This window comes from Varroa destructor, unplaced genomic scaffold, assembly GCF_002443255.2.
Source record: "Varroa destructor unplaced genomic scaffold, Vdes_3.0 BEIS01000003.1, whole genome shotgun sequence".
In the NCBI taxonomy this organism is placed as follows: domain Eukaryota; kingdom Metazoa; phylum Arthropoda; class Arachnida; order Mesostigmata; family Varroidae; genus Varroa; species Varroa destructor.
In genome coordinates this window covers 5,060,064-5,075,773 of record NW_019211456.1, presented here as the reverse complement: position 1 = coordinate 5,075,773, position 15,710 = coordinate 5,060,064, and the positions used below count along the sequence as shown (strand labels likewise).

Genomic DNA, 15,710 nt, shown 5'->3' with positions numbered 1-15,710 from the left:
AAATTCTAAGCTTCTGATTCAAAAATAGAATACCATTAGCTCGACGGACTAGCTGTTTATTGGAGATATTATTAAAGTTGATTAAATGTCCAGCCATGAAGAAACCGATGACTGATAGTAAGGTTGCCGGCATTATCTGTACGCTCTACGTGTTTCTAAAGAAGTAGCTGCGAGTAACAAATACTGCCAGCGCACAAGTTAATGGTCTAAGGAAGTTGAGTTAGAAATGACTATAATAAGGTACCGACATATACTACACGACATGTATGATTAAATAAAGAGAGAAAATAAAAGTAAAAAGTTTGTCATATATATTCGAAAACAATGTTATCAACATAGCGAACTGCGTCTAGGAAATATCTTTTCATAACTGCTTGGTGCTAGTTTATAACGTAAACTCAACATCGGCAGTCGCTTCTTACGCCTCACCCCTTAGTTCCATACGCTCTCAATCGCATGCGATGAACTAATTTAATAGGGTTATCTTAGTTACATAACCCTGAAATTATAACGAGACCATCTTTTAGTACGGGTCGAATCCAGTGACGTGATCGCGGATGCACTGGCGACCTGTGTACAGTTCAAAGAAATTGCCTGCCTCAGGATAGAGTGAACGTATTCGGGTCACATCAATGAAATGAAAAGAAAAAGCTTTGTTCGAAGACTTCACATTGCGTGAGAACAATTCTAACCCACTTCTTTTTTTACCTGTTCATATGAACTGTGTAAAAAAATCTATAATCTTAAAAAGCGGCTAAATTCGACAGTTATTTAGCGAATAGTTTTATTTTGTGGCGCGGATCAATATTCTGATGCACTGCTAATTGTTTAAATAACAAAAAAAAAAAGTAAGCGATGCCACAACGCATTGGAAACCTAAAAAGCCTCGATTTTACTTCTACCAAGCAAATTCAAATATATGTGTTGAACCTGTGTATTTGTTATTAAAGCAGAATTATTAGAGAAATAATTAGATTTATTTTTATCACTAGTGGTATATGGTATGCGAGTCGGCCTAATACGATGACCTGTTCCGTGATCTATACAATGCGTTGCCTAAATTTCCCGAAAGGAGCTTGTAGCAATGCGCGGTTTAATATGAATGAATTTTTAATGAGCATAGAAATTTGTTTAGTAGCTCACCTATAATTGTAGCCGGACTTTACGTTGTATTTCGCATTGTACTGTAGTTGATATAAGCCGTCGAAGATAGGACGTCCGATCGTGTCCGACGGCACCTATCGTGCACGTTGATGTGCATTATATATCCTGCGAGCAGTTATCGCAAGGTTATACAGAGCATATGCTTTCTGGTAGTGTTTGGTCTTGTATCGAACTATCGACAGAAATGCTCGTACGCATTACAGAGCCAACGTATTCAGTAGGTAACTAAAAATACAAAAAAAAAAACTTTAATGAACGCTAGGCCAATATAGATTTTCTCAATTTTAGGAGCGGAGTGGACTGCACCTGCAGTTTCAACTAGTAGTTCGTATTAAATATATATTGCAGGCTAAGATTAAGGTCTCTCACAGAATAGTAACTGTAACACGTGGCTCCTGGATATATATAATTTCGAAAGACATAAGTCTCTAACAATGTCTTGTTTGCAGGTATTGAATCGATCTAGAAGATCTACAATACATGACTATGACATTGCTGTGACGTTTTTCAACCAATTGTTGCGTGCTCATCAGAAGAGTGGAAGATGGTAAAGGCTGGCAAAGACTGTGGAGCGGAAGAAACGTCGCGACCGGCATGCTGGTACGTACCATTGGATGCCAACTATCGTTAATGGGCGCATGCCGTTTGGCGTCCATCGAGCGCAACAGAGTCGACGCGACTCGGAAGACTCGGATCGCATGTGATGTATGGACGTGATTTAGATAAAATCTGGAGAAATCGACGAGCGGCAGAGATAGCTAACGAGTTGTTGTTTGGTCAATCTCTTGTTGTCAGAAGATAGCGCACTGCTTTAAGCGACACCGAACGCTTGTAGACATACCACTTTTACCTCATATACAGACGTAACTACACTCGATGGATTCGTTACCGCGTTTCCATCGGTGGGGTTCGAGTGTTGGTCTGAGTGAAAAGAGCCGCCACAAGTGGAGTTCGGCCAGCAACATCAGTCGGCAGTCCAATGCAGGTAATCAACTTATATGTAGATATATATATATATATATATATATATATATATATATATATATATATATGGTTTGTTAAAATAGCCTGAGATGACTAGATTGAAAGTGGACATGTTTGCTTGAAAAAGTTCATTTCTAACAAAAAAAAAACACCTTTATTACTTACCAGGGTCTCAAAAAATGAGATCGTGTCTCAGATTTAATAGTTGTGATCGAGGGTACCATTCTTAAAATTAAACACTTTCGTATCGATAGTTACGATATGTACCAATCTGATTGCATCAACAAACAAAGCTGTGAAACGATTATTGAAAAGTTTTTTTTGCAAAGCAGGGTTTTTTAATAAAATAATAAATATTTAACCAATTAGCGTATTTAACGTCAGGCAAAATTATATTTTTTGTGTTGATTATAAAATAACATAAAACCATCACTACTGTCGAGAAACCTAGAAGGCAAAGACAAAATCGATTTAGACTCTAGCGAAACAAGCGATGAATCACGCATCAAAATGTCTTACTATGCAATAATGGATAGCTAGGCTTCGCAGCTTTCCGAACAGCCGATGATGGTCGACTCCACTGAAAGCACGCCTTCGGTCAAAGTATGTAAGTTGTTCATAAGGGTTAATAAATATAGCCAGTCCTAAATTGTTTCTAAAGGTTACGTACAGGTAGAATAACACGGGACAGGATCAAGAGGACTACTCTCCTTTCGATACTTACAAACGTCTGGGATAAACCTCTTTATCAAAACATTACTCGCGACAAAGCATGCGGTTACTAAATAGCGATTAACACCATTAAATTCAATAGTGCTAGGTTATAGCGGTTTTAATGAGAAACATCAAAAGTTAGCTTGTTAGAATATCAGTGCTGGTTCCGTTGCTGAGCTGGACGCGTGGGGCCGTTGGACAAAGATAAGAATATAGTTATTTATTATTATGTCGTACCTTTGTCCGAGCCAAGGCCGAAGGGCAAGGTGCAAGGCCGGGATGGGACTGATGACCCTTTAGGGGAGTTTCGCTTAATGAAAAAAAATATAAATGCAAACGTTCGAATTCTGAATAAGATCAAGCAGAAATCCGTAGATGTTTGCTGATTTTACCAGGCTTATGTACGTCTTATTCCGGAGCAGACGGCCAATGTGGGGCTTGATAACTGGGTCGGCAAACCAAAAAGCTGGCATTCATCGCCGTCGACGTATTTTCATCATTTACGGAGAGGCGCAGCAACGAGTAGGAGTGGTACTGAGCCGCCATGCAGAGACTGTCGAAGTCAACTCTGGCTTTATGCGATTGTACAGCTTTATTGCCGAGTAGTCTGGAACAGTCTTTGATGTGAAGATGCCCTTCCTAGCCACCCAAACAGCGCAAAGGACAAAAATGATTCTCTTCACAGTTGTGTATTATCAAGTACATGCGTCAAAATACTAAAGCCTTAATATAAAACTCAACTAGAACCCCATGCAGAGAATAAGGCGTTCATGTCTTAAAGAACCTAGCATCGCGTTGCCAGTAGATAAAACACCACCAAATAGATAAACTAACGAAAAATAGCTAAATTCGCGTAGGAAGTCATATACGGACAGAAAAATATTCGTTCAGTCTAGACGGCGTACGGCAGCATAGCAAACACAGCGCATCAGAACGTACAAACAATATACATTAACAAGAAGTATATGGTCGCATTATTTTCGTCTCCACTTCTACACCTACTGCTATTATTATCATTAACTGCTGATAGTAGTGGTCTGATGGGGAATTGTTCAGGGTTGCAGTGAAGCAGAAGAGGGTACGAAGAAGGGTGGAGGGAAGGGCGTTAGTAAGGTTGGTGCAGTTAGAAGGCGTTGGTCGAGCTTCTATTTATTCGGCAGAGATAACCTACTGGACTCTACCAGCGGAGGAACTCACATTGGGCCCCAGAACAGGGTAAACATTGGACCTCAAAGCTGTTGTTACGTCGTGCGTATGCAAGTCGATCTGTTCGCTCTTAGGATCGGTCTTTTCCTTTTCCTGCCCTTTCTTGTGCTTATTACGCGGTCGCGGCCTCCTGCTCTTTGTTCAGTCTATCCGGCCTCGATTGGCCCCTATTAGCCAGTGGATTATGGCGTGCGACTTTCAACCAAGTGCTCCCGCAAAACAGACGAAAAGCAAAACCGTCGTTCCCCCACGGTCGCTGTCCTGGTGGGGAACGTGGCCAGCATTAGCATTAAAGATTATCTGTCTGTCTGACCTTGCTGACCCAATTTGCTGCCACATCCGAAAAAGAAGACGATCTTAGGCGGGCAGTAAATAGTTCGCTTCTAAAATTATAAATATCTAAATATAGGTCAGCCTAACAGTAGCAGTAACAACGACAAAAAAGTAGACGATAGAGTTTAACTATGCTTAGACAAATATGTTTAAGATTATGTTTTTTAGATGGAGCATGAATTTAGTGGGGAAATCAAAGTACTTCCCATTGTTCGCTTACTTCCCAGTGCGGTTAAATTTTAAATCCGATGTATTAGATGAAATGACAATCTTCTAAGTAAATATCTTTCTAGACATCGAATTTTTACCTATTATGCACTAGATAGAGAAGTGCGAGGATATATTTATCAATTGAACGACAGGACCAAATTAGCAAGTTCAAGAAATAGCTGGTTTGGGCCTGACATGCACGTGTACAACACCTGATACTTCTAAGGCAAGAATGCTACCATTGGAAGATGCTAACTCAATACTCGGCCATGTAAATGGTTCAGTTTAAAATGAATTAAGTAACATATAATACAAGTTCGTGTTCAAGTTCTCTTCAAACGTCTCCAATGTATCAAACTAGCCTGGAAAAATACGACTGTTTTTTAAAGTCAAAAGACAGACTACCAGTATTGGTCATTCAGCCATCCAAAATCACTGTCAAAAGTTGATTTTCTCAATTACAAATGAAACATATAATTGATGCAACGACCTAAGGTTATTTAGTAAATGGGCCTAAAAGGAGAAAACATAGTTGAGTTTATAAATCACAAATATGGCAGCATACTCATAGGAGTGTACGCGTCCATACATAGAAAAATAACTGAGTCGCATTGCGGACTTAGATGCCATTTGCAGATATCACAATCCCTCACTGTCGTTCAGTCATTTCGAGACTTGTCGTCTGAAAGCGAGTTTATGGCGAAGAAGTCCAGTCCTATATACCAAAATATCCTGGCCATGTACTAACGATGCGTACGTTCTACAAATGGTACGGGTGCTGCTCTTGCGCGACAGGCCATACAGTTTTCGTTAACCTAAAAAAGAAACTCAGAAGAGACTCATAGCAAGCACAGGGACCCTACGAGACATTAGGGGTAAAAGTTCAGATGGGCTGTGAAGGCTGCTAGCTACAATAAGTGTTGGCGCTGACCCCGTAAAGGGCCTCCCATCCGTTGTCGAGTGTTGGCTGGCACCTGGATTAGACTAGTAGAGCGAGCTACATCGGTGAGCACCAGGGTCCACTTAGCAGCCGCTTGCGTTTCATTGTATTTTGAAGGCACGGTTTGACATGAACATCTCATGATGTTCTACGACCGGCATAAAAAGCCACAAAAGCCAGCTAAGTCTCCCTTGTCCCATGACAACAGCGCTTAGTTATAAAACATTGTCGCATATAACTCGCGTCCTAGCCTGGATCTGGTGAATCTTTTTTCCAGTTCCAACGAGGAAACTTCGGCATAGCTCTGTGTCGTTGTCTCTTTGCAGGGTTCTTTCTAACGACTTTCCCTTTGTTCACGGCTCTTTTCTCGTGTAGCTTGCTTGGTCACTATGCCTCGCAAGTGTAACCTTATCTGCGTTTCAGTTTTTCGCCCTCGTAGTCGTCGACGCCGCAGTTATGGCTAAGCTGTGGGTTTTACCTAGCCCCGCAGTCGCTAGCTTTGTTCTCCACTCACTGATAAGCGTTAGGGAAGAAAACACTTCACCGCTGCGAGCGTCAAAATTATTCAGAAAATTCTTGTGCCATCATTCGTCGCCGGGTTTTATCCGGTCTTGCGGTAGTTCACGGACCCTGGACTATCATGCGAGCACCAACTAGAGGAAGACCCAACTACGAGCCCCTACAAACCTTCCTTCCTCGCTACCCTTGCTTGACCACCTATACTCTCCTTCTACTTGTACCGAATACTATACTGAGCAGCTATGGGTCTATCGGATATAGTAGAAAATGCAGTTCAGTTCCCGTTCAGAGGCCCCCATGTGTTAGCTGGCCAACATAACGCGCGCTTGGCAGCAAGACGGCCCTGATGAATGATGTCTTTTTATCAGTAGAGGCAGGTTGCGGAAGCAAGCCTTAGTGCTGGACGTGCGATACGTGCTAGATTGTAGGCCTTACTGGGCTAATGAGTTATTTTATTTGCTGACTTCTAACGTTTTTTACCCAAAAGTGGATGACGAAAAAGGAAGAAGAGGGGAATGACGAATGGGGTGTGATGACTTTAATTATTATTATGATATATACGTTAATGGATTATGCACATATGTACATATTAATGAAATACTCTTACGACGGTAATAACAAGTCGCATTCATATGCAGTGGATTTTTCTTTCGGAGAGATGAAACTTTCAGTATTGATTTATTAGCTATCGTGTCGCGGGAATTACTAATAAAAATACATGCTATGTTGGAAGTTGTAATGAGATCTGTGTACATAAAGTTGGTAAATGAGTAAGGATCAGGTATTAAGGACCAACTATAATACTGTAGACTATGAACCTAGCGTCATATGGATCCTGACATACAGAAAGTGTACTTCTTTCAATATTATTCCGAATTTCAATACTATTAGACAGTGACAATATATACAGTAGACCTATTAGATAGTGATGATCAATACAAACATAATAAACTCATGCATCAAAATAGTTTACAAAATTGTATTTTAGGCGACCTAGAAAAAAATCTAACTTAGTATAACATAAAATTTTAATATGAAAAAATTCCGCGAAATAATAATTTACACAGGCTGTTAGGGCAATAAGTGAAGGGCAGAAAGTGAAGAAATCACGCGCACTAGGCACTAGGTAGAAAACAATAACTTAATAATAGCGTGGGGGCTGGAACGTTTACCGTTGCACTCTAAATAAATATATTGATAGTCATGTTAGTGCACCTGTATATGTACGGTTCTCACAATCTCATACACACACACACACAAGGCCTCAAGTGGCTCTCTTTAGCTGAAAATAAAAAAAAAAGTCTTATGTTATTGTGTTGTGTTCGATTGTTATACGAACATTTCATTGATGTCTGGATAGTCCATATACTATTAACGGCTTACCTTGTGGATGCATTAGAAAGTCTTGAGTTTCATATCGCAAATGATTTTAAATCAATCTTAAATAAAGACACTTCATAGTGTTGGGCTCTAATTTGAACCTATATTTTAGCTACGAAAAGTAAAATCACATATAATAGGACATATACGTACACGTATAAGGTTTTTGACTATTGTACGCAAGTGAATACCTAAAACTGCGTCTTTATACGTATATTTATATATATTTTATACTATATATATATATATGTATTTCGATAATCAAAATTGATCAATAGCTACTTCCATCAAGCGCCTCGTATTCTCTAATTTTTTGTATTTACACTGGAAGTTTTCTCAGCCACCGTTGGATCCCATTGTGGTTTGAAATTGATTTCAATAGCATATATAAACTAGAAGTGTTTTGGGCATTTAACTTACTAACTTTTATTGGTCTTTTTATGAATGGTTGCCTAGGAAGCTGCGATTTCCACATATAGATAATGTACACACAGAAAAGCATTAATCAAATAGATAATTTACGTTCGATTTCATGCTAAGTTTTATTGTTTTTTTTTGTCTTTGTAGTGTATGTGAGCTGGAACTTACGGAATGTCTTATTGTTCTATTCATGTATGTATGTGTGCCAGTTGCTTTTTTCATGTTACTGTATTATTTAGTTTCGAAGAAATATTTAGCTGAGTTATTTATCTCTAGTTTGTAGTGAGAGTGTTTGTATCTACATGGTAAGCTTACGACCTACTCAAGGCACCCGCTTAGGTGCTCTACGTACGTTAAATACCGCTGTGCCTTTAGCGTGAGTTGACGGTGTTGTTGCTTGCACTCGTATTGCCTGGTTCTATTGATGCCGAGTCCCGTAATACGGCTAGGGCATAGTTTATACCCGACGCACTCGAGATTTGCCAGCATAGCAGAAAACCCACTCAGCCCCCCGGTTTTGTGTAACCCCCGCTACTCTCCCTGGCTACCTGCATACTGCCTAGAGGTGTAATGGAACAGGTTCAGTGATCCAGTAAACTAGGCAGTCAGCTTGGAAGGTGCCGCAAGACACAGCGGAGTATAACAGCGTAGTTAACAACAACGAAAGGCCTTTCGAGATCTAAGCTTTTGTGACGGGCTGCTAAGGGGGAGCTGAAGCAACCTGACTAACGAATAGAGAAAACAACACGCTGTAGCAACTGCTCAGAAAAAAGGCAACGTCAAACGTTGCTGCAGTCATGGTTCTTCAACTGCTGCTTTTTTGGCTGTCGGCCGTCGCAGCTTAAGGCACATCTAGATGAGGGTGCAGGTGAAAAATTCGATGATCGAGTCATTGGGGAGCCGAAGAGAAACGGCAGAAGCGGTTCCTTTAAGGTGCCGGAATCAAAGCTGGAAAATGGAATCGCTACCTACGAGAAAGTCACACTGCAAGAAGAACGTTAATATCAATCTGTTTATATCTGTTTATATATAACATTTATGCTGTACAACAGAAGTAGAGGGCGCCCTACAGATACGTGCCTTTGCTTCGCCAATTTACGGTAGAATCAATTTGTTTGCGTGCAAACGGAACTTGCATTATTCGTGTCACTACAGTCCTGGGTTGTCATGGCAACTTTGGATATCCTAACAAGTTTGAAGCGTTAGTCTACGATTACGTTGATCAGTCCAATTACGTCAGTGTTAGAACAATTAGTTACCAATTCTGTCCAAAAAATTAGATCAATTATTATTATCCAGTTCGACTTCATCTGATCCAAACGGCTTAACGTACCGCCAGATTTCGCTATGGGAAAGAACGGCGTCATTTAAATGCGGCAAAACGAATTACCGTTACATAGGGTGCAATAGATCAGTCAGATATAGTAATACCAAACAACAATAAAACAGCGTAGTCACATAAAAAGGCAGGTAGGCTTTCAATGTCACTAATGATACTTTAATTTTTCATTTATATTTTACTTTTTGAGTGTATCACAAGCTGAATGTTTATCAAAATCAACTTTTTAACCAGCGGTTTTTCAGTGGAGGGAATAAAACCCGCCACTGAAAAACCGCCGCAAGCTCATAACAGAGTCCTCATATAAGAAAAATTGACGTATTGAAACTTTACTCGAGATTAGCTATATGAAAAGGTCTGTTACATTCAAGGAAATATCGCTTATAACTTTTTTATTAAACCTGGTATAAAAGTCTAGTTAACACAATGAAAACATTTTTCCAACCTTACTCTCCAGACAATTTTCAACACTAGAAACACTTAAATTGGCTCCTAACAAAAGCGACATTCACCTGAAACCTTGACATCAGCCTGTTCTAGGCCTATCTTTAACATATTATATTGTCCTTTTTCGTTTGATACAATTGCCTTTGGCCTAATTGAAATCACAGTTAGAGAGAGTGATGCGCTGTGATAATGACTCCTTGAATCGTATTATGTTTTGTAGTAGAAATCTGTAATATAAACGTAGTCGACGTTTACGGCAGTACGGGAAGTAAACGGCTTTATTTGATCGCAACGCCAAAATTTGCTACTGATTTGGATTTTTCTACCATGTATCATGACAGCATTAGATGAAAATGGTGCGCTTAAAGACACATGCACATATATATATATATTACTTGAGATTATATTTATTATGAACTATCGGATAACAGTTTCTAATGAATCTCTTTTCTTGTGCCTGTTATTACATGACGCCCTTTTTTCACTTCACAGGAAGCGCGTACCATTTGGAATTGGAACAGCTGATTGACACATTTCGGCGTTCAGTGTTGCTGGCCACAGACTCGCCTATGTCGCCGCCCTCACCACGACCGCCTAGTAATGGTCTCCTTCACCATGGCTCTTTGCATTTTGGCATCCCTCATCACCCCCCACGTGGTGGAAACCACAATATAGGCCAATTTCACAGAACACCGACTCTAATGACAGCCAATACGACGAGCAGCCTGAATAGTGCACTCGACCCCCTCCACGATGCCTTCCACAGTGCCCTTAACTCTCCCGTAGATCACCATCTTAGCCCCTTAGCGCCCCCCGATTTGGAGGGCCGGATCGGAAATCTTACCCATCATACAGCTTCACATTACGCGTCTGTCCAAACGAGAGGTCATCTCGGACAACACCAGCATCGCCCAGAACGCCTCCAGTCGTTGGTTAATCAACAACAAATCCAGCAAATCACCGAACAAGATGCCGCAATACAACAAAACCACGAGAACGGCCTCCATGCTAGAGAATCACTCATCTTTAGCAAGGAACCGTCGTCTAACGAGTTCACAATGGCTCTCTGCAGCGACAATGGTAGGTAAGGCAAAGCCTATTTCTTAGATGCAGTAGCACATATGGACATCGTTCTTTTCAAATAGTACTCTGTCTTTTGTAAATTATAAGCCGTTGTCGGTGCACGTTTAACGAGAACATGAATGAGAGACGGCAACGCAACGGATCCAAGTCCGTATTGAGACTGAAACACATAGGTCACTATCAGGTTGCACGCGCACACGAGAAATCCATAGATATCATGAAGGACGTTGAAGGAGATAACCTTCGTTGGCCTCACTCGGCAGAATCGAGACGTTTGACATTATCAGTGCAATGGGACAACGCTAAAAACGACGAAATGAGAGAAAGTCGGCTGGAAGGGAAGCACCAAGATGAGCGGAAGAGGGGGCGTCGGCGTGTCACCTGTTTGAGTCTAGTACGAAAACCAGCCGGACGGGTAACGACTAAAACGGGCATTCTAACAATAAATAATTCATGTACGTCTCGAGGGCGGTGGCGGAGAGGCCAAACATTCGACGTGCGATTTCTACGTTATATCTTTTAATGGCAGCGCTCAGAGGAGCAACGGCAGGCATTCGAAGTACCAATGGCTGCCCGTATAGCTAGTAATTAATACATACATAAGGACATGATCAGTACACAGAGACACACACCCACAGAAACATGGTGTATGTAAATAAAACAACGCGGATACAAAAATCAGATCGGAAGCCACTCTTTGTTTTCCGCAGCTCGCAATTTTTTTTGCCTACCCCATGATGAATTAGGCGAACGCTGTGATGCGACAAAAGAGAGCGGTCCCACAGGAATGCTGTAGAACATTGAAGAACGGGGACAAAGGTCCTTTTACGTCAAGTAACGCGAAACATGTCGCGCAGAACTGGAAATGATGGTTCTGTAACAGGTTACCCAGTGGGCCTGAGAGGTGAACTATATCATGCTATTCACTAATACCGTTCGTTTCATAAACTCATGCCAGCAATTGTGATATATAATGTCTTGTGCTGCAAATTAATTTCAGTTGCCGTGGCGTCTATGCATCAACCGATTGAATCGTCCTGGCAAGCACATGTCATAAAAAGATGACAAAATTCGAGCGCATAGATATTCCGAAGTGATTTATGACCTATGCTGGGGCCAAACTGACCACTTCCCACTGAAATTTTCTTTTTGAAAGTGCGAACAATTTGCCTTGGCTCAGGTACCTAGCGAACACTCCGACCTGAGATTGAAAGGTTCAAATGGAAATTTATCGATGAAGTGATAAATTATCTAACGGTTTGACTGAGTCAGGCCCTAGAGGAGTCAGGATTGAACATTTTGCCACAGGCTACACCTCCATTTGGCTGACGCATTCCACCCGATGTACTCGTACGCTGGTTTGTAGCACAGTGAATGCAGGGCAAACCGATTGCATTGATGACGCCGGATTCGATTTCGATTACGTTACCGCCTTCTCCTCAAGCTACGTCCAAACTGCATCACCGTCCAGGGGGCGCAAAAAAGAAGGGACACCTTCAGCGACTGTATAGTTGAGTTCACGCCTCTAGGCATACCAACGAATGGCGGTACGAGAAAAATAGCTTACAATATCGGTACTAAAGCAATCGATTGCACCAATACATTTATTTACGGTTAGCTGTGATATAACATAGAGATAATGATTTAATTTTTAATACCTTGAAGTGTTATATTTTTTTCACATTCATTTATAGAAATTCAGAAGGCGCACAAGGCGATTGAACTGAATCCATTTGAATCGACTGGAAATTATCATTGAAAGCAGTCGATGCGGCCCTCCTTTTTCTAAGGGAAGCTTTCACCTCCGTAAAAGGCCTGTAGAAGCAGGACCATCGAGATACATAGGTATGTGATAAACATGATCTAGCTTATGCTCTAGTTTTCATAAATACCTGACCCCAATCGCAATCCAACGGGTATAATCGCCAACAACCTGCACGCATGTTTCCCCTTAATTAGAATTTTTCTATTATTGTGAAATTACGCTAGTAAAGATTAACAGTCTCAAGGGTCTTCAGATTCGGCCTGACAGACACATAACTGTGGTTCTGGGGAGTTGAAGCTTTGATGAGTTAATGCTGAAATGTACAGTTTGTTACTTTTGTGGTAAAAATAATATAAAATCATATTTGTTTTCAATTGCAACATGGCAGGGTTACACTCAACTCGTGATTCTCGTTGTTAAAAATTCTCCCCTCATTGCCCAGGTCGTATATCCGTCACGGTCAAGCTGTGATATTCTTTGACACTTTCTGATGACTACCTAGCGTGGGGTTCCTTTTTTTCGGCAAACTTAGACTGATCACAGTAGAATATGCTGCTGCTGCCGCGTTATTCGATCAGCCAAAACCGTTCCTTACTAGCGTCTCAATATGTATTTTTATTGTCTAGATATCTTTGGTCTATTTTAGATTGCTTAAGGTCTAATCCAGTCGAGTTCTTGAAATCCTAAGTCTATGTTTGTATATGTTTACCATACAGAAATGCAAAGGCCTGTCATGTAAAGGCTGTCTTTCATTTACAACCCTACTACTTAGCCCATGGAACTTTATGTAACGATTTTCCTGATACGCGCAGTGTTCACTGTGAATGAGCTATTAATTATCGCTAGGGAGCTGACGTCTGCACAACGCTCTTCGCAAAAGCGTCAGATGTGGTAGGCCAGGCATTCGGTATTACATCGAGCTCCAGGCGCGCTTCTGGTGGCCAATCATGCATTGACAAATTTAGTTCAATACAAGCTATCTATTTTTTGAGCCATCTAACTAGCAACCAATAGAATTAAGGCGGCCGTCCTCGTAACTTACCTTTTTATACGCATATGACCGTAGGAGTGTGTTAGCAGTACCGATATACGTAACGTTGGTAAACGTTTGATGGACACTGCTTGTCAATTCTGCAGGCGTCGTAAATTGTGCCTGGTTCTATTTTTAATAGAGGGTCTCTTAATCGGAACGCAGTTTTTCGGATGACGGACGGACGTCTAAAATCTGGCTGATTTATTCATCCCATGCAGATGGCATACGGCGAGAGACATTTGGCAACGTGGAACATACATTACGGAAACAATTCTTTCTGTAAACGAGAAATTAACAAAAAGTAATACGATTTTGTAAGTAGATAACTTGAATCCTAACTTTGCCGTGTGCGAAAAAACATAAATAAGACGGGCGTTTTCAAGACAGCTCAATGTCGTAGCATTCAAGAACTAAAAATAATAATACGAATAATCACGAGAGCTAAAGCACTCTTACAGGTTTATATCGACTGGAATTATTTAGTTCAATAAATTAAAAAAAAAATTGCAATATATGTATTTATATCATTGGAAAAATTGTGATATGGTATCAGTGTCTACCGTCGCCTCCTTTCCATTGAATCTTTCTCTTTAGCTATGAAGTAGCTGGAATTGTATCTGAACGATCGGCATAAAGAGATTAGTTAAACATAAATACACAGCATCAAGCAGAGCGTCGCCAGCCGTAAACAGCTACCTATTTTGAGGCCCGTATTGGTTGCTACCCCCCAGCGCACGATTCTACGATTACCATGAATACACATTGCGCAATACCTATGCCCTAAAAAACATAATAGTATTTGTAAGAGCAGGTAATAGTTGTATACGTTAGATATACTCTCAATCCTAATTCAGGCAATAAAAGTTAGTGGGGCTGTATGGCCTCGTTTCGGTAAAACTTTGTCTTCTGCCAATGACCTTAGCACGTGCCTCCCTCATCTACACAATATCAGAAGTCAAATATATCACCAAATGACCGCTAGCTAATGAAAAGAGGGATGTCGGGAAAAACGAAGAATAGAGCGGTAAGCTCTAAGCGTTGTTTTAGTCCAACGATGGGTGTGTCCCGTCTGGACGTTGACGTTGTGCTGCTCATGTTAATAAATACAACTAACGGAACCGCTTCTTATTCCATATTGGGCGTGAACAAAACCAACCTTTGGCCTCCCATGACACTGCGCGCCGATTCGTAGGTCATCGACTGCCGCCATATAAATACGTTCAGTGACTCTGCTTTGGCCGGTTGTCCTATCAGAGCAATCGCTTACTCTGGTCTATTTGCCAAAGTCTGCGTTAGGCCAATATCGGCGTGTAAGTTTCACAAAAAAAATTCTCAGAAGGTAGCTACAGTTGGAGTGTTCTTGTTTACGAGGAACATTCACAGTGGCACACCTAGAGAGAAGCCTGAATCTACTGCAGAATGCTTCATAATATAGAAATCAACCGAACTATATGGCCTTTTCCGATTTAACGATCGTACAAGTAATGACGGTTTGGGCAATAACGCTGTGGCGGTCGGTAAAATTCGCTAAAACCGAGTGACCCGTAGCTCGCGACGAGGTGATATATCAAACTCTAAAATTTAGACCAGAAGCTCAAAGATTACACTAAGGTTTATTAAAGAGCTAAACATTTAAAACACCTATACGACGATAAACCGCTGAAGACTTCGTTTACTAACATTTATATAATAATCCTGACAGTTACGTGCGTACCGGCTATAATTAACTTAAGTACAGCGAGAACTACATCTGGATAATATAACTGTTTTCAATCATAGTAACACTAACCTCCAAGTAAATTAGACGTTCTAGAAGGGAATCCTTATAAAGCCAAATGGGTTATTTTGCTATATAAAACTGGCATTTCTGTAACACTAGCACGTAGATAGGATTTTACCAGGGTCTGCTCAAGTATGGATCGTCCGTTCGCATTTATCACGCATGTTCGCCCAAACGCATTGGCCGAATTTACCACCTGTTTCTTTTTCAGGCCGCCATCAACGGGAAGGTCTAGAATAAAAACATGAAATTTGATTGCAGAATAACACAAGTTATAATCTTGTAACAGCACCACAAGACGTACTTTTACAAAGAACATAGCGCATTAAGGGCTCCGGTGTGGTATTCCTTTGGAGACAGATCTGAAGGCGATCGATTCGAAACGAAAGCCGG

At 40.9% G+C, this 15,710-nt stretch overlaps 1 protein-coding gene across 8 annotated transcripts in view; it reads left to right on the top strand.

Moving 5' to 3' along the window:
- The window catches only part of LOC111247688 (guanine nucleotide exchange factor DBS-like), a 185,127-nt gene that overhangs the window by 31,979 nt on the left and 137,438 nt on the right, over positions 1 to 15,710 (top strand). For 7 of the 8 annotated variants that reach the window (XM_022798948.2, XM_086985413.1, XM_086985414.1 and 4 more), the window contains exons 2-3: positions 1,614 to 2,149; positions 10,149 to 10,736. In XM_022798948.2, the coding sequence (XP_022654683.1) occupies positions 2,041 to 2,149; positions 10,149 to 10,736 (697 nt within the window). In that variant the 5' untranslated portion in view covers positions 1,614 to 2,040. The remainder of the gene's footprint in view (positions 1 to 1,613; positions 2,150 to 10,148; positions 10,737 to 15,710) is intronic. The other variant, XM_086985418.1, reaches the window with a different exon arrangement.